Source organism: Somniosus microcephalus, chromosome 3 (assembly GCF_052327205.1).
Source record: "Somniosus microcephalus isolate GS21.2 chromosome 3, FLI_Smic_1.0, whole genome shotgun sequence".
In the NCBI taxonomy this organism is placed as follows: Eukaryota; Metazoa; Chordata; class Chondrichthyes; order Squaliformes; family Somniosidae; genus Somniosus; species Somniosus microcephalus.
Window position 1 is genome coordinate 243,093,403 of NC_140989.1, and position 27,919 is coordinate 243,121,321.

The window sequence follows — 27,919 nt, forward strand, 5'->3', positions numbered from 1 at the left end:
GCAGGATGAGTTTGAATGTGGCTTTGAACTAACGTTTCGTGATCAACTGAGATCATTGAAAGGCTTGTGCCACTGCAGCCTGGTCCTCCTGATGACATCCCTGCTGTGTCCTGTGCAATATGCAACCAGGCTGCGTTGGTGTCCTGGGGAGGCCTCTTCCGCCCATGGGAAGGGAAGAGAATCTCCCTGCATGCTGTGACTCCCTCCATAAGCGTATGGAGGGAGTCATGCGAGAGCCTCGGTGCAGCCGTCCACCTTTGTCATGCTGGTCAGTGTTTGCAGCACCTCAATGCTGTAGAACACTGACAGCACAACTGTCAAACTCAATATAGGCATGGTCCCTTTAAACAAACCAGCTGATGACGTGTCATCAAATGACGTCATCAGGCCTGCTTCAGTTTAATTGGCCGGGAAATGCACAGGGCGGCCTTAACAAGCCCAATCTAAGTAAAATCATTTGGAGAGCACGGGCTGGAGCCGTGAGCGGGAGCAAGACTGTGAACCGCCAACCACCTCTCCCTACACGATCCCACCTCCACTGGCGAAATTGCAGCCCATTTCTCTCTCGCAATGAGAAAGTACATGGGCTGCACCTCGCAGTCAAGTCACAGCCAACATCATGAAGGAAGCCTCGAGTATGAAGCCAAATCATGCCATTAGACTCATAGAATCTTACATTGTGCCTGTACCATCTCTTTGAAGGAACTGTCTGTCTAACCTAGTCCCACACCACAGCTTTTTCCCCCATAACCCTGCAAATTAGTCGCCTTCAAGTGCACGTCCAATTGCCTTTTGAAAGTTCATGCATAGGATATATGGCACAGAAACAGGCCATTTGGCCCAACCAGTCCATGCCGGTGTTTATGCTCCACTCGAGCCTCCTCCCGTCTTTCCTCATCTAAATCTATCAGCATAACCCTCTATTCCCTTCTCCCTCATATGCTTGTCCAGCCTCCCCTTAAATGGATCTATACTATTTGCTTCAACCACTCCCTGTGCTAGAGAGTTCCACATTCTCACCACTCTTTGGGAAAAGAAGTTTCTTCTGAATCCCCTATTTGATTTCTTGGTGACCATCTTATATCGATGGCCTCTCGTTATGCTCTTCCCCACAAGTGGAAACATTCTCTCTGTATCCACTCTATCAAAACCTTTCATAATTTTAAAGACTTCAATTAGGTCACCCCTCAGCTTTCTTTTTTCAAGAGAAAAGAGACCCAGCCTGTTCATCCTTTCCAGATATATATACCCTCACATTTCTGATACCATTCTTGTAAATCTTCTCTGCATCCTCTCCAGTGCCTCTATATCCTTTTTATAGTGTGGCGACCAGAACTGTATGCAGTACGCGAAGTGTGGTCTAACCAAGGTTCAATACAGGTTTAGCATAACTTCCCTACTTTTCAATTCTATCCCTCTAGAAATAAACCCTAGTGCTTGGTTTGCTTTTTTTATTGCCTTGCTATCCTGTGTGTCTCAACTTTTAGTGATTTGTGTATTTGTACTCCAAGATCCCTTTGTTCCTCTACTCCACCTAGACTCGCACCCTCCAAATATAAGTGACCTCCTTATTCTTCCTACCAAAATGTAATAGCTCACATTTATCTGTGTTGAACTTCATTTGCCAATTATATGCCTATTCTGCAAGTTTATTAATGTCCTCCTGTAATTTATTGCAGTCCTCCTCAGTATTGACTATTCCCCCAATTTTGTGTCATCTGCAAATTTAGAAATTGTTTGATTCCAAAGTCTAAGTTGTTAATATACATCGTGAACAATAGTGGTCCCAGCACTGATCCTTGTGGAACACGACTACCCACCTTCTGCCACTGTGAATAGCTACCCATTACCCCTACTCTCTGCTTTCTGTCTTGAAGCCAGCTAGCTATCCATTCTGCTACTTGTCCCCTGACTCCGCATTCTCTGACCTTGTTCATCTGTCTATTATGGGGTATACTGCATTACCATTGTCTACTCTCTCTGTTACCTCTTCAAAAAATTCAATAAAGGTTGGTCAAGCAAGACTTTCCCTTTTGAAATCCATGCTGACTATTCCTAGTTATATTTTTGGTTTCTAGATGTTCTTCTATTTTCTCCTTTAGTAGGGATTCCATTATTTTTCCTACCACCGATGTTATACTGATTGGTGTATAATTCCCTGAACATGTTCTATCTCCCTTCTTAAATGTAGGTATTACGTTAGCTTTCTGCCAGTCTTCTGGCACTATCCCTTTTTCTAATGAAATATTGTAATGCCTCTGCTATCGCTTCCCTCGTTTCTGTTAAAATGCGTGGATGCAATCCATCTGGACCAGGGGTTTTATCATCTGAGTTTGATTCATTTATTTAATACTAGCTGGAGTGCCCGGCGGTGCCGAGGGTTTTTTGAGGGCATGTTGTTGTGAAAAAAGTAGAAATAATTTTTATATATAATATATATATATTGTCTGTCTGTGTGGGAAGGAGAGAGAGAGAGAGAGAGAGAGAGAGAGACTGGGTGGGGAGGGGGAAAAAGGGGTGGAATGTTTAATTCCAGTCCTGATTTTTCTGTAGCTATGTCTCAGTAATCCCTATTATGTCTGGTTCCTCGCAACGCATGATTGTAATAAAAAAACAGGGGAGCTGGAGGCAGACACTGTACATTGCTGTACAGACAGTTTAACTCATTTTTAATAGGATTTCCACTCACTTTATGTTTAACCATCTTGTTCTATAACTATTTATTCCCTTGCCATCAATATCCTTCCTTACTTTATTCTTTCCTATGCTCTCTTTATATTTAGGCTGGTTATGATTCTTGTAGATCCCTCCCCCCATCTTACTAGTTTGTCACCTCCCTATTTACCCTTTCCGCTAGGACACGGGTTCCATCCTGGTTCAAGTGGAGCCCGTCCCATCGGTACAACTCCTTCCTGTCCCAGAACTTCTCAACCTCCTAAATCCATGCTACCCGGCTCCCTAACAGTCACACCCTCCCTTTCCTGAACCTGTGCTTTCCTCTGGGGTGCGACTGTATTCTGGGTATAACTGTCCAGAAATTCCACCCCCTCCCTTATATGTTGGAGTGTCTCCAACTCGCCCTCCAGCTCAATGACTCGGAGCTGGAGAGATTCAAGATGGAGACATCTCCTGCAGACGTGTTCGCTCGGGACAGTTTCACTGTCCACAAACTCCCACATACTGCAGTCCAGACACACAACCTGCCCTGTCATATCTTAGTCTAGCCTTATTTTATTTATTTATTTAATTAGTTTAAGTCTTTATTCAATGACTATTTAGTTATATTAATTCGTTTTACTAGCTAAGCTATAAATTCAATACAGTACCTAATAGTTTCCTGATCCTAGTTTAAACCACTGTCCTAGGTTAGAGAGAAAAAAAACGGTAATACTCACCCACCAATCACCTACCTGCTGTCCTGTGACGTCACTCCTTGATTTTTTTTTTTGCTCTCTCTCTCCTTCGCTCCCGCTCCTTTTATCCCCGCCACTCTCACTGGTCCCTCTCTGGTCTCGAGCCACGAAGTTCCTATGGAATCTGATGCCATTACTCTTTCAGCTAGTGCGTCCCAAATCTTAATAAGCCGCAGTGTGAAAAAAGTTCTCATTTCCTGTCTAGCTCTTTTGCCAATTATTTTAAATCCATTACCTCTGGTCACCAACCCACTTGCCAGAGGAAACAGTTTCTCCCAACTTGCTCTATCAAAAACCCTCATTTTGAATATTTCTATTAGGTCTCCCCTTAACCTTCTCTGATCGAAGCAGAACAATCCCAGCTTCTCCAATCTCTCCACATAACTGAACTCCCTCATCCCTGGTAAATCCCTCTCCAGGGCCTTGACATCCTTCCTAAAGTGTGGTGCCCAGAATTGTACACAAATACACCAGCTGAGACCTAACCAGTGATTTGTAAAGGTTTAGCATGACTTCCTTGTTTTTGCATTCAATACCCCTATTTACAAAGCCAAGTACCCAAATGCTTTAACCACCACCTTTAAAGATTTGTGAATATGCACCCCCAAGTCCCTCTGCTCTTGCATCCCTCTCAAACAGTAATACTGCCTCTCCATGTTGTTTCTCCCAAAGTGCATCACTTCACACTTGTCCACATAAAATTGAATCTGCCATGTATCTGCCTATTTCACCAGTCATTTTATGTCCTCCTAAAGTCTCTGACAAACTTGCACACTATTTACTACGTTGCCAAGTTTTGGATCATCCGCAAACTTCAAACGTGCACTCCCTTTATCCAAGTCCAGGTCATTTATATATAATAGAATTTTGTCCTTGACAATAGTTTCTAGTAGTTTTCCCACTACTGATAGGTCTGTATAGAATCATAGAATGGTTACAGCACAGAAGGAGGCCATCCGGCCCGTCAAGCCCATGTCAGCCCTTTCCCCATAGCCCTGCAAATTTTTTTCCTTCCAGGTACTTATCCAATTCCCTTTTGAAAGCCACGATTGAATCTGCCTCCACCACCCTCGCAGGCAGTGCATTCCAGATCATAACCACTAAGTTGCCAGGTTTATCACTCTCCCCTTTTCTAAACAGGGGTGTAACATTTTCAATCCTCCAGTCCTCTGACACCACTCCCAAGATTGTGCTCATTGTATAATACAATGTGTTAGTGTACCATGTTTTGGGTCAGTGTGCTGATAACTTCTGTTTATTAATTGTTAATTCATTGTATGTGAAGTGCTTTTGAGTGTTAGCTGTGGCTCAGTGGTAGCACTCTTGCCCGAGTCAGATGGTCATGGGTTTAAGATCCACTCCAGAGACGTGAGCACAAAATCTAGGCGAACATTCCAGTGCAGTACTGAGGGAGTCCTGCACTATCAGAGGTGCCGTCTTTTAGATGAGACGTTAATCAAGGCCCCGTCTGCCCTCTGAGGTGGACGTAAAAGATCCAGTAGCACTAATTCAAAGAAGAGCAGGGGAGTTCTTCAGGTGTCCTGGCCAATATTTATCCCTCAACCAAGATCAATAAAACAGATTAACTGGTTATTATCTCGCTGTTTGTGGGACCTTGCTGTGCACAAATTGACTGCTGTGTTTCCTGCATTACAACAGTAGTGATAGTTGAAAAGTAATGCTTGCCCGTGCAAAAAAAGTTCCAAAAAAAAATTCTATACTCGTTACAATCAGAAACAAATGAGACCTAAATTACGGGCATTTCTGCACGGATGGTCTATACACAGCCCAGCCAGCTTGTGTCAAAATGTTCTTGGGTCAACTTGGCTTCACAAAGCATACATTCATACCCATTTGTTCTTGAAATAAAGAAAGAGACTATAACTCATTTCCAGTGAGGTCGAAGGCTTTTCTTGGACAAAAAAATTAAAAAAGTACTGCAGCCCAGGATGAGAAAACTGCGAGATTGATGAGTTATTTATCCAATTTATGATCTGCTTCATCCTCCAAATCTTCACTGCTCAAACATCACTTCATAGAAATATAGAAAAATAGGAGCAGGAGTAGGCCATTCGAGCCTGCTCCGCCATTCAATATGACCACGACTGATCCTCTATCTCAATACCATATTCCCCCTCTTTCCCCATACCCCTTGATGCCTTTTGTGTCCAGAAATCTATCTATCTCCTTCTTAAATATATTCAGTGACTTGTGTTAAGTCTGTGTGTCCCAGTTATGCTTATTATAAATCACTGGACACAGACCACAAGAATAACTTTAACAGGTCTTTACTATTCGGAGGTCAGGGCTGAACTGCCCAGCAAATCCCTACACCGGTATTACAGTATACAGCAGCCAAGAGAAAGTAGTACATCTCTTAAGGTAGTTCTCTTAAGGTGGAACAGGTTACATACACCACAACTTGGCGTTCACAGCCTTTTGTGGTAGAGAATTCCACAGGTTCACCACCCTGAGTGAAGAAATTTCTCCTCATCTCAGTCCTAAATGTCTTACCCCGTATCCTGAGACTGTGACCCCTCATTCTAGACCCCCCAGCCAGGGGAAACATCCTCCCTGCATCCAGTCTGTCTAGGCCTGTCAGAATTTTATACGTTTCAATGAGATCCCCTCTCATTCTTCTAAACTCTAGTGAATACAGGCCTAGTCGACCCAAACGTTCATAAGACAGTCCTGCCATCCCAGGAATCAGTCTGGTGAACCTTTGCTGCACTCCCTCTATGGCAAGTATATCCTTCCTTAGGCAAGGAGACCAAAACTGCACACAGTACTCCAGGTATGGTCTCACCAAGGCCCTGAATAACTGTAGTAAGACATCCTTGCCCCTGTACTCAAATCCTCTTGCAATGAAGGCCAACATACCATTTGCCTTCCTAACTGCTTGCTGCACCTGCATGTTTGCTTTCAGTGACTGGTGTACAAGGATACCCAGATCCCTTTGTACATCAACATTTCCCAATCTATCACCATTTAAATAATACTCTGCCTTTCTGTTTTTCCTACCGAAGTGGATAACTTCACATTTATCCATGTTATACTGCATCTGCCATGTATTTGCCCACTCACTCAACTTGTCTAAATCGCCTTGAAGCCTCTTTGCATCCTCCTCACAACTCACAATCCCACCTAGTTTCGTGTCATCAGCAAACTTGGAAATATTACATTTGGTTCCCTCATCCAAATCATTGATATATAGTGAATAGCTGGGGCCCAAGCACTGATCCTTGTTGTACCTCACTAGTCACCGCCTGCCACCCCAAAAAAGATCCATTTATTCCTACTCTGTTTCCTGTCTGTTAACCAATTTTCAATCCATGCCAGTATATTACCCCCAATCCCATATGCTTTAATTTTGCACACTAACCTCACGTGGGACTTGATCAAAGGCCTTCTGAAAATCCAAATACACCACATCCACTGGTTCTCCCTTATCTTTTCTACCAGTTACATCCTCAAAAAACTCCAGTAGGTTTGTAAAACACGATTTCCCTTTCATAAATCCATGTTGACTTTGTCTAATCCCGTTGGTATTTTCAAAGTGTCCTGTTATCACATCCTTTATAATAGACTCTAGCATTTTCCCTACTACTGATGTTAGGCTCTCCCTCCTTTTTTAAATAGTGGGGTTACATTTGCCACCCTCCAAACTGCAGGAACTGTTCCATAATCTATGGAATTTTGGAAGATGACAACCAATGCATCCAATATTTCCATGGCTACCTCTTTTAGTACTCTGGGATGTAGATCATCAGGCCCTGGGGATTTATCAGCTTTCAGTCCCATTAATTCAACACTTTTTTTTTACTAATACTAATTTCCTTTAATTCCTCCTTCTCACTAGACACTTGGTTCTCTTGCATTTCTGGGAAGTTATTTGTGTCCTCTTCCATGAAGACAGAACCAAAGTATTTGTTTAATTGCTCTGCCATTTCCTTGTTCCCCATTATAAATTCACCCCTTTCCGGCTGAAGACACTGGATACTGCAAAGGCTATGGGCCCTGACAACATTCCGGCAATAGTACTGAAGACTTGTGCTCCAGAACTAGCTGCGCCCCTAGCCAAGCTGTTCCAGTACAGCTACAACACTGGCATCTACCCAGCAATGTGGAAAATTGCCCAAGTATGTCCGGTCTACAAAAAGCAGGACAAATCCGACCCGGCCAATTACCGTCCCATCAGTCTACTCTCAATCATCAGCAAAGTGATGGAAGGTGTCGTCGACAGTGCTATCAAGCGGCACTTACTCAGCAATAACCTGCTAACTGACGCCCAGTTTGTGTTCTGCTAGGGCCACTCAGCTCCTGACCTCATTACAGCCTTGGTCCAAACATGGACAAAAGAGCTGAACTCAGAGGTGAGGTGAGAGTGACTGCCCTTGGCATCAAGGCAGCATTTGATCGAGTGTGGCATCAAGGAGCCCTAGCAAAACTGAAGTCAATGGGAATCAAGGGGAAAACTCTCCATTGGCTGGAATCATACCTAGCACAAAGGAAGTTGGCTGTGGTTGTTGGAGGTCATTCATCTCAATCACATGACATCACTGCAGGAGTTCCTCAGGGCAGTGTCCTAGGCCCAACCATCTTCAGCTGTTTCATCAATGACCTTCCCTCCATCATAAGGTCAGAAGTGGGGATGTTCGCTGATGATTGCACACTGTTCAGCACCATTCGAGACTCGTCAGATACTGACGCAGTCCGTGTCCATATGCAGCAAGACCTGGACAACATTCAGACTTGGGCTGACAAGTGGCAAGTAACATTCGCACCACACAAGTGCCAGGCAATGACCATCTCCAACAAGCGAGACTCTAACCATTTCCCCTTGACATTCAATGGCATTACCATCGCTGAATCCCCCACTATCAACATCCTGGGGGTTACCATTGATCAGAAACTGAAGCGGACCAGCCATATAAATACTGTGGCTACAAGAGCAGGCCAGAGGCTGGGAATTCTGCGGCGAGTGTCTCACCTCCTGACTCCCCAAAGCCTTTCCACCATCTACAAAGCACAAGTCAGGAGTGTGATGGAATACTCTCCACTTGCCTGGATGAGTGCAGCTCCAACAACACTCAAGAAGCTCGACACCATTCAGGATAAAGCAGCCCGCTTGATTGGCACTCCATCCACCACCTTCAACATTCACTCCCTCCACCACCGGCGCACCGTGGCTGCAGTGTGTACCACCTACAAGATGCACTGCAGCAACTCGCCAAAGCTCCTTCAACAGCACCTTCCAAACCCGCGACCTCTACCACTTAGAAGGGCAGCAGACGCATGGGAACATCAGCACCTACAAGTTCCCCTCCAAGCCACACACCATCCTAACTTGGACCTGTATCGCCGTTCCTTCACTGTTGCTGGGCCAAAATCCTTTAACTCCCTTCCTAACAGCATTGTGGGTGTACCTACACCATATGGACTGCAGCGGTTCAAGGAGGCGGTTCACCACCATCTTCTCAAGGGCAATTAGGGATGGGCACTAAATGCAGGCCTCGCCAGCCAGCGACGCCCACATCCCATCAATGAATAAAAAAATATATATGCCATCCTATTATTGCTCATCCTCCTCCCAGCATCCTCAGTGTTAAAAGCAAGGCTCCTCAAGATATCTTCTACTCTATCCCAGGACCTCCGGCTGTCAACCCCTTGCCCCTCTTCCCTTCCTGCTACAATACAATAAAAGTTGCACTTAGTCACCTAAACTCTAGTTCTTGGTTAAACTCATCTTCTCTGACCCTGATGAGGTATAGAAACATAGAAGATAGGAGCAGGAGTAGGTCATTCGGCACCTCGAGCCTGCTCCGCCATTCAATGAGATCATGGCTGATCATCCAAACTCAGTACTCTGTCCCTGCCTTCTCCCCATATCCCTTTAGCCTTAAGAAATATATCTAACTCCTTCTTGAATATATTTACTGACTTGGCCTCAACTGCCTTCTGTGGTAGAGAATTCCACAGGTTTACCACTCTCGGTGAAGAAATTCCTCCTCATCTTTGTCCTAAATGGCTTGCCCCTTATCCTTAGACGGTGACCCCTGGTTCTGGACTCCCCCACCATCAGGAACATCCTTCCTGCATCTAGTCTGTCTAGTCCTGTTAGAATTTTATAAGTTTCAATGAGATCCCCTCATTCTTCTAAACTCCAGCGAGTATAAGCCTAATCGACCCAATCTCTCCTCATACGTCATTCCTGCCATCCCAGGTATCAGTCCGGTGAATCTTCGCTGCACTCCCTCCATGGCAATAACATCCTTCCTCAGATAAGACAACCAAAACTGTACACAATACTCAAGGTGTGGTCTCACCAAGGCCCTGTACAACTGCAGCAAGACATCCTTGTTCCTGTACTCAAACCCTCTCGCTACGAAGGCCAAAATATCATTTGCCTTCTTAACCGCCTGCTGCACCTGCATGCTTACCTTCAACGACTGGTGCACAAGGACACCCAGGTCTCGTTGCACATCCCCTTCTCCTAATCTATTGCCGTTCAGATAATAATCTGCCTTCCTGTTTTTGCCACCAAAGTGGATAACCTCGCATTTATCCACATTATACTGCATCTGCCCAATCACCCAACCTATCCAAATCATACTGGAGTTTCTCAGCATCCTCCTCACAGCACATACATCCACCCAGCTTTGTGTCATCTGCAAACTTGGAGATATTACATCTAGTTCCCTCATCTAGATCATTAATATATATTGTGAATAGCTGGGGTCCTAGGACCGATCCCTGCGGTACCTCACTAGTCACTGCCTGCCACTCGGAAAAAGACCCGTTTATTCCAACTCTTTGCTTCCTGTCTGCCAACCAGTTCTCTATCCAAGTCAGTACCTTGCCCCCAATCCCATGTGCCTTAACTTTACACGCTAATCTCTTATGCGGGACCTTATCGAAAGCCTTCTGAAAGTCCAAATACACCACATCCACTGGTTCTCCCTTATCTATTCTACCAGTTACATCCTCAAAAAATTCCAGTAGATTAGTCAAGCACGATTGTAAATCCATGTTGACTTTGTCCGATCCTGTCACTGTTTTCCAAGTACTCTGCTATTACATCTTTTATAATGGACTCTAGCATTTTCCCCACTACCGATGTCAGGCTATAATTCCCCGTTTTCTCTCTACCACCTTTTTTGAATAGTGGGGTTACATTAGCTACCCTCCAATCCATTGGAACTGTTCCAGAGTCTATAGAATTTTGGAAGATGACCAGCAATGCATCTACTATTTCTACGGCCACTTCCTTAAGTACCCTAGGATGTAGATTATCAGGCCCTGGGGATTTATCGGCTTTCAATCCCGTCAATTTCCCTAACACCATTTCCCTACAAATACTGATTTCATTCAGTTGCTCCCTCTCATTAGACCCTATGTTCCCCGACATCTCTGGAAGGTTATTGGTGTCCTCCTTTGTGAAGACAGAACCAAAGTATGTATTAATTGGTCTGCCATTTCTTTGTTCCCCATTATAAATTCCCCTGATTCTGACTGCAAGGGATGTGATCATCAGACCTGCTCCTGAAGATATTGCCTTCACTGCTCACTTTTTATAGGACCCGCCTGATTTTCATTCCATTGATTTCTATATGGGACATGCAATCCACCCCCCAAGATTCTCAATTTAATAAAAACATAGGCCTTATAACATTTTGGATTACAATTCCTTTGGCTGCTATCTCAACTCAGAAGTCAATGCCTCATGTTAAAATAGCAGACTAAGAAATTGCATATGAACATGTTAAGCATGTTCAAGACACAAAAGGCATCAAGAGGTATGGGGAGAGAGCAGGAATATGGTATTGAGATAAAGGATCAGCCATGATCATATTGAATGGCGGAGCAGGCTTGAAGGGCCGAATGGCCTACTCCTGCTCCTATTTTTCTATGCATCTGCACACCAACCTTTGCACAGTGTAATTTCCACTGTTCACTATTTGTTAAAAAAAAATTGTAAACACATTTGGGAATGTTTCAGTATATAATTACCATTACAGTAAACACATTCTTTATACTGGAGTTTACAATTTCACTACAAATAGTGAACTGTGAAAATCGTCCCCCATAATTTCATTATAAAGTCAGCAAGCCACACAGTTACATGGCATTTTATTTTCATACTCCTCCTTCTAACTTCTCTAACCGAGTCACTATCATAGTGACTTGGCAGGATAAATCCGCTCACCATGCCAAATCTGTCTCCCCTCCTAGTTCCCACACATACTCTCCTCTGACAGATGCCTCAGTTAGCTGTACGGTGGCAAGAAGTAGCAGTGAAAGCGGGGAAGCATACAAGTTAGGAATATAGCCGTTAAGAGCTCCATCTGGAGAGGCTAAAAGGGGCAGTCACCACTGAAAAGTAGTAAGGCAAGTTGGAGTGGTTCTTGGATAGTTGTAACATAAACATCATCGTCTGCTGATGATGACGATGACGATATTAATCTCGTTGGTGCATCAAAATTTTGACGTAGTGTTCTTTTTAAAAACAAAGACAGACTATGCTGTAAAAAAAACAAAATTCCACAAAGCAGCAGACATCACATGTGCCACAGCATGAATTTTCTTGGCAGGTAGTGAAAAGGTCAACGTATACTATTCAAAACAGGTTATTCCACATAGTAAGCCTGGTTAGGAAACGCCATGAACATTTGAATGACACTGCTTTAAAAGACACGAGGTTAAAAAACAGGGATTTGCCACGGCTACCAGTAAGATGTATCCCCCAGCTATGTTGAAATGAGACCACCACACTGCACAGATTGAGCAGAGATTGTGGGATGTATGCCAATTAAATCACATGATATTCAACCCCACCTTCGCCACCCCCAAAGAACTGGAAAATTACCAATCCGGACCACCATGAAATAAGGTGGCAGGAGGCTCATGTGGAGCATATAAACACCAGCGTAGACCAGTTGGGCCGAATGGCCTGTTTCTATGATGTAAATTCTATGTAAACCTCTAGGAGGCCTGCACAAGTCCCTCTCCCCAACCCCACAAAAAGGTAAGTGAATGCAAAGGGCAAGACTTTACAACCTGCTCCCAGCTGCACAGGGAAAGGGACTCAACCCGACAGCACTGCTTGTAAAGGTAGGATAGATGTGTGCATCTATATACATGAACATGTCACTCTCTTCCTCCCCTCTTCCCTTCCCCACCCACCCCAGTGCACCCTAATCCACAAGTGTGCAGAACTACCGAACCAATATTTACTATATTACAACAGTAACTACATTTTTTTTTTAAAATGCACATCATTGGCTGTAAAGCACTTTGGGACATCGGGTGGTCGTGAAAGATGCTATATAAATGCAAGTCCTTCTTCCTTTTACTATGCGGTCAGCCTGCCCTCCTGTAAATGCCACGTTAAGAAAATGGGCAACTGCACCAATACAGGAAGTACTGGCCAATCTCATTTCAAAAAAGTCCCTCGATCGCATGGATTGTTTTCCTGTTTGAATTTGCAACTTATTTGTAATGATTCGCTGCTTGACATCTGCAGTTATTGCTGTTTAATTTCTTCCAATAATAAAGACATTTATATCCATCCTATCAATTCATTCGCTTGATTTCCTGATGAGCCATTTCACCAGAATTGAATTTGATATAATACAGCACTGTACTGTGCTGGCAACCTGCTTCTTTTCTTGCTTTATCTGCTGTCTGCTTCACTTCTCCATGTAATCATTCCAGAGGCGAAGAGGATATTTTAACGACGCACTGGGTCCAAGTGCAGCAAACGATACGCTCACCAGAACCACACACCGCTATCCCGGCACAACTTCCCAAGGTTGGCCTAATGAAACATTCAGGGGGGGAATTTTAACCTAAAAATCAGATCCCGACCAGAAACCGCCTACTTCTGGTTTAAATGGAGGTAGGATGGGGCGGGCAGCCAAGCTGCTCGCAGGAGGTGGATCGTCCATTTAAAATATTATAATGAGGCTGGCATGTCTCAGATTTAATCATCATTTTAAATTTAACTTTAGCTGGTTGGGTTTGGCAGGCTTCGCAAAACCCACCAGCTAATGGAAGGCAAGGCCTGCTGGAGCCAGGAAGTTTACACTTGCCTCCTGGATGCACTGTCCCTGCCTAACCCACCGCCTCCTACAAGGCCTCCGATTTCCCCCGGGCCTCTGATGTCATCTGACTCCATCCCCCCCACTCCTCATGGCCCTCCGATGATGCTCTGAATGCTTCCCCCTCCCCCCACCGGCACTTTATTTCAATGGTGTTGGAAGAGTTTTGTTCTGATGGTACAGAAATCCATGGTAGTTGATTTAACAGCACTGGTCAATCACCTCCTTGTTGTTGGTGAGGCTTAGCTGTGTGTGGATTGGCTGCCGTGTTTGCTTACAAAACAACAGACAACACTTTAAGACTGCTTCATTGGCCATGAAGTGCTTTGGGACATTCAGAGGAGACAAAAGGCACTATATAAATGTAAAGTCTTTCTTTGCTAAAACATCTCCGTTACATACAAAACTGCTACAATATTTTGGTTGATTGCTACTGTGGAAGAAAGACAAACAAAAAAGATTTGACCTCCATCGTGAGCAAAGATGCGTTTTCACACGGAATGAGAGGGGAACTTCTTACAGTAACAGATGTGATGGCAAATACCTTAGCGGTCATGTAACATACTGGAAATAACTTTCCATCAGCTCTGCTTATCTTAGCTGGATACCAAACCTGAAACCCTGGATGACCCTCTCAACTTTCAGGCTGGTCATGCCGTTCCTTTCATGTTATAGCTGCAAAACTGGATTTTCTACAACTTCCTAATGTTGAGGATGGCATTACAAAAGCAGAATTGTGCAGGCATAAAAATCCATTGGTCATAATTCACTTTACTTTTTTTGAATAGACCAGCACAAAAATGTTATTTTTGACAACAGCGCACTGTCCTGGCCTCACTATCACAGAAAATACTGCTACAAACAGTAGATTTAAAGTGCGGGCAAAAGTCTGTCATTGATGCCGCGGTTATACAGGGCCAGTGTTGTGCAATTAAGTTGCCACTAAACAAAGCTACATCAGCTTGTGATCTCCGTGTTCGATATACTCACACACTCCAGGTTCCCAACAAACTCGGGTCAATGCGCACAGTCACTAGTTAAAAAAAACACACAATTGGGATAAAATTCCTTTGTTGCTTTCCATAATTAAAGGACGAACTACCCAAAATTGTACTCCAAGCCACGTATTACTGCAATGTTGTTACTGGATCAATTGTTATGGGGAAAAACAGGCATTCCATTTTTCAGTTAAATAAGAAAATACAGGCGGCAGTCAGTGTACGTACATCGCGTTTCTTTTGTGGGCTTACAATTCTGCCATTGGGGTAAGAAACCTTTAAATTTGGGGAGTCAGTTCACGGACCATGGCCTCCCAGGATCGGACTTACAGAAGCTGTGTAAAAATAACCTTTAGTTACAGGTGTGAATTTAGTCATCTGAACAGGGGTGGGGGGGGGGGGCGTGGGGGAGAGAAAAAGAGAAATCTAGTCGAACTCCAGAGCCATTCATGCTGTGCTGGCTTCAAGTTATATCAGAGCCAATACATGATGAATATCTGCAGTCAGACCAATGAATCTGCCAAACTGATAAGTCGAACAGACAAATACTTTCTGCACTTCCTTATGCTCAGACATAAATTTAAAAGCTGTACCCTTTGAAAATCAGTACTAGCATCATACACTGACAGAATTCTATTGAACATGTGGGTGTTCAAATGCAGCATCATAAAATACAGAAACAGCTGTATGGATTAAGGGGTTCAAACAGCAGAAGCCAGAATATGAAAGAAGAAAGCATACAGCACTGAATCGGTTATTAACAAGAGTCTTAACTACTAAATAATCTAGCCGTACACATACAGTATCTCTATTTGTGTGAAGGCTGCAGTTAAACAATAGGATTGGACACATACCCAGCAAATACAATCAATGTTTGTGACAATGACAAAAATCTTTTTCAGAGCAATGCAAGCATCACAAAGTCAGAACCTGACCAGTTAATTGATTTACACTGGTCTGGTCTGCCTGCAGATATTCATCTTGTAGGGGCATTGAAAAAACCCAACCCCAGCTCAGGCTAATTCACACCTGTAATTGAAGGTTCTTTTATACTGGCGCCTGTTTAATTTGGGGTCTGAGAAATCTGGGTCTGTAAACTGACTCCCAAAATTTAACAAACTGAATCCAGGTCCTTTATTTCAAATGGATTTCAGTTGGTGCAAGAAGATCCCTCGAGCAAAAAATAATTCATTTTGCAGCAGTTATAAAATGCTCAAGTATTCTGGGAGTGCGAGCTAATTACAACCCTTTGAGCAATACATATACACCTTGAAATTATGCTTTTTGAATATTAGCATATGAATATTTCATGCATTCACATGAAATTCCTCCATCCACTAATTTAACAGGAATGTCAATGCCTCTGTTAAAATAGCAGAGATAGAGAGAGATCTATAGAGCGAGAGAGAGCGCGCGACAACAGCAAACCACATCAAATAATATGCAGAGATTCCACTCTTTTGTAAATACCAATGTGTCCAATGTATTTTCCATTCATATTAGAAATACAAAATTAGAAAGTGAGAAATATTATACATAAAGCAACCATCTAAAAAAAGTTAAATATTTTTTTCTTGATTCAGGAATAGATCACATAAAATGCACTGTAGTGCCCAAAATCAATTTATTACCACAGTTTGATTAAATAAATTAGTACAAAAACAATTATAAACACAGAAGAAAATAGTTAAGAAACCAAAAACAGAAGTCTCTTGAATGGAGTTAGCAGCCTTGTCAACAAGACCCAGCAGCATTGCAATGCTCATACATGCAGAATCTAAGCATTGCCCAACACTCGGACCCTATCATCAGTAAGACAACAATTGATTTCTATGTCATCAGGTAAGTGGGAAAGCTACACCACGTGATGTGAGGCACAGATACCCTTGGTCTTGCCTCAAGGTACACTGCCTCCTATTTATCAAACATTAAACAGGCAAGCACCAGAACTTTGACAGAAATATGTGAACCCTTGCATTCCAGTAGGATCAGTCAGCATGAGTAGCAAGTACAAGGGAGGGAACAACTTAATGAAAATTCATAGTGGGTTCAAATGCCGTTCCAAAGAGTAAAACATGGTACGCAAATATACATCTGATCTCATTGATCAAATGCCTGACCCAATATTACTCACACAGCTGGACAGAGACCAACTCATCCGTTGGAATTAAAGGGTATGATTTATACACAGGCCCAAGATATGATTGCATAACATTTATAAAGCTCATAGAAACATAGAAGATAGGAGCAGGAGTAGGCCATTCGATCCCTCGAGCCTGCTCCGCCATTCAATGAGATCATGGCTGATCATCCAAATTCAATACCCTGTCCCTGCCTTCTCCACATATCCCTTTAGCCTTAAAAATATATCTAACTCCTTCTTGAATATATTTAATGAATTGGCCTCCACTGCCTTCTGTGGTAGAGAATTCCACAGGTTCACCACTCTCTGGGTGAAGAAATTCCTCCTCATCTCCATCCTAAATGGCTTACCCCTTATCCTTAGACTGTGACCCCTGGTTCTGGACTCCCCAGCCATCGGGAACATCCTTCCTGCATCTAGTCTGTCTAGTCCTGTTAGAATTTTAAAAGTTTCAATGAGATCCCCTCTCATTCTTCTAAACTCCAGCGAGTATAAGCCCAATCAACCCAATCTCTCCTCATACGTCATTCCTGCCATCCCAGGTATCAGTCTGGTGAATCTTTGCTGCACTCCCTCCATGGCAAGAACATCCTTCCTCAGGTAAGGTGACCAAAACTGCACACAATACTCAAGATGTGGTCTCACCAAGGCCCTGTACATCTGATATCATAACTGATATCAATCATAATCATAATCAACTTTATTGTCATTGTTAGTGCACAAGTGCAGTACAACGAAATGTAGGCTTGCGGCTCCCGAGAGTGTACATTTAGATTAAGACATTTAAACATTCAACATTCATTTGGCTTGTAATACATTAACATAAACATAACCATAATAAAGTGCATTGGCAGATGTGCAGGCTTTAGAGTTTATTTGTGGAGTTCAGTAGGTGCATACATAAAGCACAGAGCACCTGTTAATTGCTACTCTATATTAGTCTCAAAGCTTAGTACTGCTGCACTGAAGTAGAGAATCTTAAAAAAAAGGTACACAAAACATACTAGAAATAGAAATGATAAATTCTTAAACGTTTTAAATACGTGAATTTCAAATATCAATTTGCTTTACATTTACATTTCTAACCGGGCATTTAATAAAAACCGAAGAGATTAAAATGTGAGCATTTATCTCTCCTTTTTAAAGCCTAATTACCATGATGTATCAGTATATCTATCATAGTGGGGGGGGGGGGGGAACAGCCCAGAGGAACCAGCCTAAACATTCCAATGCAAGGTCCCCACCACCACTTAAAAATGCTCACGTGTAAAACGTCCCCTTTAAAACCTATCGGAATGCGAATTGGGCAAGATGATCAAAGTGCAAAACTCCAAAGTATGCCAAACTAGAAGAAAGGACCCAATAGGTTTCTCTTTCATTAAATCCACCAACCTTAGTCAGTAGACACAGCTGTTACTGCCCAAAATAAACAAACAGAGCACCTAAGGCGCTATAACTGGTAAATTTGAAATTGATGTTAATTCAAATGGATAATGGCCATCGTTTGTTGGCCGATATAAGCATCTGATCGTTTTAAACGTGAATGTTTTAAGTGGTGGAGACAGTACCAAATACTCTAAAAGGAAAACAGAAACACCATCACACGGAGTACGGATTCTGGCACCCCGCCCACAACGGTTCACGGTGATAGTGGAAACAAGTAAACTTAATAGAACAATATAGTGGTAGTATTACCACACCTTCATAAAAACACAACTCTTCTTGTTGGGACTTGTATGATTTCTGTCCCCTTTGTAAAGAACAGCAGAAACAACAATGACCACACACTGATTCAAGGCACAGTCAACCAAGACCATCTACAGAAAATATTTCACTTGCACTCAGATAGCCTAAACTGCAATCTACTGCATCAGTGTTTTATTTAAAAAGAAATTGCTTCAAGTAGTTATGCTTAAAAGTTATTCAAATGTATTTGCTCCTAATATGCAATTCTAAATTACTAAAATGAACCAATGAACAAGCATAGTCATCTCTTTGGGGAATCATACTTTGCACTTCAATCTTGAACACTTTCAAAAAAAATTGCAGATTTTCAGAACCAATGTTCAAAAGGATCTAAACAAGGAAAAGAATGCCCAAAATCCTTCAATTCAGGATTTACAATCAGTTGAATTTTAAGTCTCGAATCCCAGGGACTTGCAATTGCAAATTAAGTTTTACCAGAGATGCAAATCCTGCAAAATGGTCATACTGCCAAACAGAAGACAACTTGTGCAATCCATTCTGGCAAAGCTTTTTCCCTTCCCACTCTGTAGACTGTTAATCTTTGGACTGGCACTCCCAAATAACTATACATTTTTGTCACAGATAAGATTCAGAGATAAACTCATTTTTTAAGCATAATGCTAGAGAACATTGTTGCCCTGGCAGCACAGGCACATCATAATAAAAAGAAACACATTTATTAGCAATAAAATGAAAAAGTTGATGGGATACATCAATGTTTGTTATTGGCCAAGCAATTTCTATAAAACGGTTCACAGAAAATATCAGGGGATACATCACAAAAAAATACCTGTGGCCTTAGGCACTACCACTGCATGTACTTAGTACAATTTTTGACTGTAATGCAGATTATGCTTTCTCTTCTTCCAACAGCTTTTCCCTGTCCTATTCAGTACCTGTACCAAATTTGAGGACATTTTCCTCTGTGCACCAGTTTAGCATAGAGTACAAAAGCAGGTTTCCTCGCTTTATATTCATGCTGACTTCATTGGCTAACGTTGGCAAATGGAGGAAGATATATCCTAAACATCTCTTCCTGCCCTGATGCGTCATGGTTGAACTCTGCAGCACACAATGCACCAGTGCTTAACTGTCCAGTCACCAATAACTACCGCTTTATTGCCATGTCTGGTGCTTCCTTTCAATTGAAAAGCATTACCTTCCAAACAACCTCTGCTTTGATCAAATAGATGGCCTGCATCGTTTTAAGGATGCGAACAGCCCACCTATGCACCAAAAAATAAATTGCTCATATCATGAGACATATGTCATTACAAACATATGGGAACACCACCACCTCCAAGTCACACACCATCCTGACTTAGAATTATATCGCCGTTCCTTCATCGTCGCTGGGTCAAAATCCTGAAACCCTCCCTAACAGCACTGTGGGAGTACCTTCACAGCACGGACTGCAGCGGTTCAAGAAGGCGGCTCACCACCACCTTCAAGGGCAATTAGGGATGGGCAATAAATGCTGGCCTTGCCACATCCCGCGAACGAATAAAAAAAAGAGATGGTGTGGCCTTTGGTACAACAATTAGCAGAAGCAGGTCAACTGACTGAGGTTTAAGGAGGCGATAGGTTCTCCTGGAAAAGCGAGAATATAAATGAACAGCACAAAACAGAAGTCAGTTCTGCCATTCACCAAGAGCTTGTGCAATAATTAGATTTATCTATGAACATCAATGATCAATTGATGCCTCTACATCTCCTGCTTGCAAAGAAGCATTTTGACCCCTTTGGTCAAATCATCTACCGGCACTCACTATATAGGCAAGGACACCATCTGCAAACCTCCACCTTTCCCAAACTAACTGCATTTCCTTAGCTCACTCAAAGGCAACGTGCCCGATTTTCCAGGTTCTCATTGTGGCTTCTTGGATTCTGCATGTGCAACTTCCTTGAAGGATTACTTGAAAATATCACTGTTATTGCAATTGCATTGTGACAATAGGATATGATACACCCATCACTTTACACCCATCGCTTGCAAAATAGTTTTGAACACACAGGTACAAACGATGATGCAGATTTATCTTTCCTCTAAGGAAAGCTCAGACAGATGGCTGCAGACATTTAGTTACTGGATGCAATCTGAATTAATAAACATCAGGCTTAAGATTTATGAGACAAGCTGTGGGCTGGAAGAGATTGCAGCAAGTGCAATATGATAAAAAATATTGCAAGGATCATGGTCTAGAGAATATGATAGAATAGTAAAAAGAACAGCTGTATCCAACAGCACGAAGCAGACAATCTGACTTCAGCTAACCACAAAAGAAAAAAAAATCTTTTTCTATTTCTGTAATGATATTCAGTTTAACTGATAGACAAGAATGTAAACAGAGAGACATTACTGAACAGAAACAGATTTACTGAACAGATTATAGGAGTTGCTTGACATGAATCCACTTTACTTAATTCCACTTGAGGTCCAAGGTCCGCTGTGTTTACATTAGAGCAGAGATGGTTTGTGACCACCGTGTCTTTGCACAGTTCAAAGTCATCATTTCAGAGCAATGGTGGCTTCAATCTTACATTGGGCCGGTAATTTTAAAATTTAAACTCCTGGCTGGAAAAGGGAGTTTCAGCTCCCTTTTAAAATCTGGAACTTACACATTCAGTTTACCTTACTTTATGTTAGTTGAATCCAGAATGGAATTCATTCCAAAATGCATACTTTCATGGGAGGTAGAACATAAGAACATAAGAAATAGGAGCAGGAGTAGGCCAATCAGCCCCTCGAGCCTGCTCCGCCATTTAATAAGATCACGGCTGATCTGATCCTAACCGCCAATTTACTATCACAGAACCATCTCCTGAATCTAACAGAATTAGACACACGAAATAGGAGCAGGATCAGGCTACACGGCCCCTGGGCCCGCTCCGCTACCCACAGGGCCATGTCCGATCCGAACCTAGACTCATGTCCAAATTCCTGCCCGCTCCCCGTAACCCTTAATTCCCTTTACTTCTAGGAAACTATCTATTTCTGTTTTAAATTTATGTAATGATGTATAAGTTTATGTAATGAGTGGGAATGGGTCCACTTTCATGCAATTCCTTATTTCCTGACTAGCCATCTCTAATGGAATGTTTCCTCGACCCATCGATGGGTCAATACAACGAGTGGTTTAGTAATGAGCGTACCCATCAGACAGCAACCAGATTCAATTCCTGCGCTGTAATCACCAGGTTGATTTCAGCCAGCCTGACAGAGAAAGGGGAGGCAAGAGGTAGAATGCTAGAATTGGTGTCAGTCAACCTTGACAAGCTGGCATAGGCCACCACCTTTATAACCATACCCAACAGGAATGGAGGCTTTTAGGAATGATGGGGAGAAAAGGGAAGAAAACTGGGGGGAATGACCCTCACCGAAATGGAAGGCCCTCCTTTCACTTTTGGTAACTGCCTGTTAACGAAGGAATCACAAAAATATTCCTTTCAAAATGAATGGGAGTTTCTGTTTAAACATGGAGTGCTGGGGGCTTGGGGGCCGGAAGTTATTGAATCCAACAGTGTGGGAGAGAACTAACAGCTGCGGGTGCCGTCATGAGCCCAATGTTCTTGAGCGATCAGGTCACTTCAACCACATGGATTAATTAGACTCCTTGCAGTACAAGCTCAGTGATATCACTGAACCAGTGATGTCATAATTTCCACCTATTAAGCAAAAGTGTTCGAAGTCAACAGATATAGCCAAAGAATAATAAATTAAAATGGTAAAATTCATAATTATCAGGAAAAAATGTAAATGAACATATTAATGGTGAAATTCCCTCTTTAACATGTTACACTATCAAAATAACAGTGCTCCCAGACCAGATTTACATGATTTCTTGTATTTAATAGGAAACTCACAGTAAAATATGGGCATGAGGTGATAAATATACCACTGAATGTGAACAGAGGCATACAGACTAAGAATGTCACAAGTTGGATCCTTGATCTGTGCTGAGTTAGCTGGGCTAAGCCACCATATTTATTAAGGCACTACCTCAGGGTTAGGGAGGGTGGGGAATAAAAGTCAGCATTCCCAATCCCTGCTGGAAATTATGAATGTGTGGGTGTCTCAGGGAAAATATACGGGCAAGAAAACAGCTAGCTTAGTTTTCTGTGGATTTTGAGCTCCTGGTCATGGACATTTTCAGTAAAAATACACGATGGCTACAGATGGAGATCATGTGGCTGCTTACCACCAGACCAGGGTGTAGAGAGACCAAGAAGTACAAAGATAAACGCAGCATTTCCAAATGTTTCAGCATAACTATAGATCAATACATGTTAGCACATTCATTGTCCCTATCTTGGCATTGCCCCACCTGGAATATACTCAGGGGAACACAGGAACAGGAGTAGGCTATTCAGCCCCTCGAGCCTGTTCCGCCATTCAATGAGATCATGGCTGATCGGTGACCTGACTTCATATACCTGCCTTTGCCCCATATCCCTGAATAACTTTGGTTAACAAAAATCTATCAATCTCAGATTTTAAATTAACAATTGATCTAGCATCAATTGTCGTTTGCGGAAGAGAGTTCCAAGCTTCTACCACCTTTTGCGTGTATGTGTTTCCTAACTTCACTCCTGAAAGGCTTGGCTCAGCTCTAGTTTTTAGACTATGCCCCCTAGTCCTAGACACCCCAACCAGCGGAAATAATTTCTCTCTATCTACCCCATCAGTTCCCTTTAATATCTTGAAAACGTCGATCAAATCACCCCTTAACCTCCTAAATTCCAGGGAATACAACCTTAATTTGTGTAATCTTTCCTCATAATTTGACCCTTGGAGTCCAGGTATTATTCTGATAAATCTACACTTCACTCCCTCCAAGGCCAATATATCCTTCCTAAGATGTGGTGCCCAGAACTGCTCACAGTACTCCAGGTGTGGTCTAACCAGGGTTTTGTATAGCTGCAGCATAGCATCCACCCCCTTGTATTCTAGTCCTCTCGATATAAAGGCTAGCATTCCATTCGCCTTTGATTATTTTCTGTACCTGTCCATGACATTTTAATGATCTATGTACATGAACCCCTCCCAAGTCTCTTTGGACCTCCACTGTTTCTAGCTTTTTACCATTTATAAAATACTCTGTTCTATCCTTTTCATTTCTCACATTTCCTACATTGAAATCCATTTGCCACGGTTTTGCCCAACTGCTTTAATTAATATCTCTTTGTAATTTTATGCATCCATCTACACTGCTTACAATGCCGCCTATCTTTGGGTCATCAGCAAACACGGATATGTGGCTTTCTATCCCATCATCTAAATAGTTAATAAATAAGGTGAATAGTTGCAGCCCCAAAACAGATCCTTGTGGGACGCCACTATTACCTACCCATTATCCCTACTCTGTCTCCTACCACTCAGCCAATTTACTAACCAAGTCAATAATTTGCCTTCAATTCCATGAGCTTCAACTTTAGCTAACAGTCTCTTGAGGGACGTTATCAAATACAGGAGAGAATAGGATATGGTCATGATTGGATGCAACTAACACTAGAAACAATAGGATTAAGGGATCAGCTTCTGTAGCAGGGCTTTTGAGTACAAGACAGCAAGTAAAACCCCTGGAGGGACTAACATTCCCACTTACATACAAAAAGCAATGTTCCTGAGAACATAAAGAATGCAAACATTAATTATCTCAGGTCAATTATTCAGGGATTAGCAGATTCAAACTTGGACTGAATACAACATTCAGAAACAAATTATTCCCTAGTCCAAAAGTGTAATATTTCTGATAAAACAGGAGACCAATAGTTAATATTTTGATATTTCCCTGGAGCCTAAGGATATATGATGGGGGCTAACCTTCAGGATGTTCTAGATAATCTTCTATACAACCATTTCTCCATTGTTATTCCCCCCCCCCCTCCCCATCCTGTCCCAAGAAGTTCCAAACAGCTTTTTGTATGGTCAGCTTTAAGTAATGTTAGTCCTGCAGGGCTGTATTTTACATGCAATAGGTTGCACAGACAGTCTTAGCAGCTAAATGTCAGCCTTGGCCCAGTGGTAGCACTCTTAACTTGTAAATCAGAAGGTTGTGAATTCAAGCCCTACTCGAGATGTGAGCACATAATCTAGGCTGACACAGTGCAGGGCTAACGGAGTGCTGTACTTTCGAAAGAAAAAAAAAGACTTGCATTTATATAGTGTCTTTTACAACCTCAGGAAGTCCAAATCACTTTAAAGCCAACAAAGTGCTCGTGAATATAGTCACTGTTGTAATGTAGGCAATGTGGAAACCAATTTTGCACAGCAAGGTCCCACAAATAGCAATGACAATGACCAGATAATCTGTTTTAGTGATGTTGGTTGAGGGATAAATATTGATCAGGATACCAGAGATAAACTCCCCTGCTCTTCTTCGAATAGTGCCATGTGATCACTTACATCCACCCGAGCCTCGATTTAACATCTTATCCAAAGGACGGCACCTCCAACAGTGCAACACTCCCTCTGAGTGTCGGCCTAAATTTTGTGCTCAAGTCTCTGGAGTGGGACTTGAACCCACGACCTTCTGACTCAAAGGCGAGTGTGCTACCCACTGAGACAAAGCTCGCAGACTTTGGTGTCAAAGTGCCACTTTTTGAATGAGACATTAAAGAGGCCCAGTCTGCTCTCTCAGGAGGATGTAAAATATCTCATAGCGCTATTGGAAGATTAGAGACTTCTCCCAATGTGGCCAATATTTATCCCTCAACCAACATCACCAAAACAGATTGTTTGGTCATTTATCTCACTGTTGTTTGGGAGATCTAAATTGGTTGCGTTTTCCCACAATTATACACTATTGTCATTTCAAAAGTACTTCATGGGTTATGAAGCGCTTTGGAACGTCCCGAGGTCGTGAAAGGTGCTTTATAAATACAAGTCTTTCTTCTTAAATAACTACACTTCATTCAATCAACAAAGGAAAGGTCAGTCATGACTGTAAGACCGTCAGCTCAGCAAGAGTAAACTCGATCCAGAAACCCGATCAATAAGTTCCTAAACATCGTTCGCATTCATTTGTTTTACACACAAATACTACCATCCATAACCTGAATGTTGAATGGGCAATAGCTGGGTCAGTACAATAGATCCATTTTTACTTAGCTCCGCCTGCACTGCAAATAGTTTTAAACCATTCTTGCAAACAACAAGGCTACATTTAAATCGGACAACAAACTGTTACACCTCCGGGTGTTTCTTGCATTGACGGCGCTATATAAATGCGAGCTGTTGCTTGGTGGTAATCACGTGGGTTATGTAGTTGACACATCGTGTAGCTCAAATGAAGTAACTCTGACCAGGCCCACCCATTCCTGCTGGCAACTGTACACTTCAACAATTCATACAGCACAGAAATAAAGCGATGTGCAGATTGAAGCCTCATTAAATAGACAGAAATCATTTGCTATAAATCAGACTCACAGGACAACAGACAGCTTTTGAAGAAGGGTCAAACCCGAAACGTCAACTCAAATTTCTCTCCACGGATGTTGCCTGACTTGCTGAGTTTTTCCAGCATTTTCTGTTGTTATTTAAGCTTATCCTCTAGATCGGTGCGGATTTCCTCAGCCTGAACCATCTATATGTATTAATAAAGTAAGGCGTTAACTGGGCTTCTGCGCGGTCCAGTTCCTATACTGGAACCCCAAGCTCATCAGACTATTGTGAATTGCTGCTGCTGGATTTATAGTTTGTTCTGTCGGTTAATGTTAAGATGTCCTTTCGCTTTGCACGAAGATTTCTCCGAAGGCATGGGTCCACCGCTCATTCATAACTCGGAACTCGAGAGTTGTATCGCGGTTACTAAAGGCAATCGCACAATTCCAGCCAAGACCCCGCTTCTCTCTGGTGCATTAACACACTCGACTGCAAATCAGAAAAGTAATGAATACTTCCAAAATATATCGAGTTAACACTGGGCTTCACTTTTACTCTCCAGCACTCACGTGTACTGGCAATTACAAAGCTCAGCCACGTCAAACCTCAACTCTGTATACCACAAGCCTTTAACTTTTGGCATCCATTGAATGCATGGCTCCAGATTGATGGACATTAGGTGTCAGTCACTGATTTTAAAACCTCACTCACTCACCCTGATCCTTCTCATCGCAGCAACGATCTCCACCCTGCTGTTTGGCCTGGGTACATCCAACGTGCCGATGTACTGTGAAAAGGGAAAAATAAATGGGGGAAACTTTATAAAGACCAGGGGCTCCTTCGACACAAAGTCTCAAACTCGCTTCACATGCGGCTGTTTTGAATGAAGTGGGGGGGGAAAAGTTACAAACCTTCGCCTCGAAACTGATCCCATGCTGGAAAGCCTCCTCATTGTGCAAAGGAATCCGCAAATCGTGCCCATCATCCACTAAGTTGTATTTGGTTTTGCTTGGCATGTTGGTTAACAGTTGCGACCAGAAAATAACCAGGGTCAAAACGAATCAGCCCTAAGCTAGGCTGCAGCAGGAGGTGTCCTTTTACAAATGAAAACTGTGGCAGAACTCAAAGATAAAGTAACTGGGGGGGAACTTCAGCAGCTCCTGGGGGCGTTGCAAGCAGCCCCAATGCTATGCCGTATACCTAAAGCAGGTTGCGAGTGGCTGATCCTGTTGGGATGGCCGGGATTGATGTGAATTGCGAGCCTTGCTTCACACACACACACACACACGGGGAACCGTGCCCCGGTGCTGCAGACTCCACTCAGCTCCTGGCTGCCCTTGGCCGGCTCCTAGCGCTCAGCTCCCGGCTTGCTCCTAGCCGCTGCTTCCCTTCCTCTCACAGCAGCGCCATATCGGCACTTCCCAATCGGGCCGACACACAAAAAAGCCCAGGCTCCCTCCCATTGGACGAGCGCCGGGAATTCCGACCGCTTTTTATTGGCGTAAAGTTACATCACTGCGCTCCGTGTGGCTGGAGAACTCAACAAGCTTCCTGGATTCCCCGGGGAGGGTGGATACGGCGGCGGTGGGAGAGGGATCCGAGGGTGCTTGGCACTGAAAGTGAGTGCCGGTGTCTGTAATGAATCGTCCGAATGCAGCAATGTCCAGGCGGCTTGTCTAAGGGAGCGGTGTGAACGCTTGGTACGTGGTAGGTGTGTGTCTATTTCAATGTGATCTTTGAACACCTAACTTACATGTTGCTGTACAGAGCTATCCCACTAACATCTGCTACCCACTCTTCATTCTGTGAAATATATATTCCCGGTAGGGGGACCGACGAGCTACCAAGACCCCCCACCCCCTTAAAAAATAGTTTCAATGCTCTACTAATAGAGTAAAATGGCATAATAGTGCATGGAAATATTTCTGCTATTGAAAATTTAAATATTGTGATAGTTAAAACAAACCTAATTGGGCTGCAGTGATTGCAGGTGGCGACACAGCAGCCCTTTCCTTTCAATCTGATGGGATAATATCAGGGAGACCGCAGGAATAAGACGAGATGGCTCACAACATTGCCCCTGCTGGTTGCTGAGAGACAAGAGAATTTGTGCGGGGGCCAGTGAAAGCTGATCC

At 42.9% G+C, this 27,919-nt stretch overlaps 2 protein-coding genes across 6 annotated transcripts in view; one reads left to right on the top strand and one right to left on the bottom strand.

The window, feature by feature from the left end:
* Nucleotides 1–27,245, bottom strand: part of nos1apa (nitric oxide synthase 1 (neuronal) adaptor protein a) — a 640,829-nt gene extending 613,584 nt beyond the window's left edge. For all 3 annotated transcript variants that reach the window (XM_085982290.1, XM_085982289.1, XM_085982288.1), the window contains exons 1-2: nt 26,696–27,245; nt 26,500–26,571 (exon numbers count right to left, since the gene is read on the bottom strand). In XM_085982290.1, coding sequence (XP_085838416.1) covers nt 26,500–26,571; nt 26,696–26,800 — 177 coding nt within the window. In that variant the 5' untranslated portion in view covers nt 26,801–27,245. The remainder of the gene's footprint in view (nt 1–26,499; nt 26,572–26,695) is intronic.
* A 128-nt stretch (nt 27,246–27,373) lies between these two features.
* The window catches only part of LOC147121782 (eIF-2-alpha kinase GCN2-like), a 161,332-nt gene continuing 160,786 nt past the window's right edge, over nt 27,374–27,919 (top strand). Inside the window, exon 1 of one of the 3 annotated variants that reach the window (XM_085982284.1) lies at nt 27,374–27,491. The gene's annotated coding sequence lies outside the window, so the exon portion shown is untranslated. Of the gene's footprint in view, nt 27,496–27,919 lie in introns of all 3 variants that reach the window. The other 2 variants (XM_085982286.1, XM_085982282.1) reach the window with 2 other exon arrangements.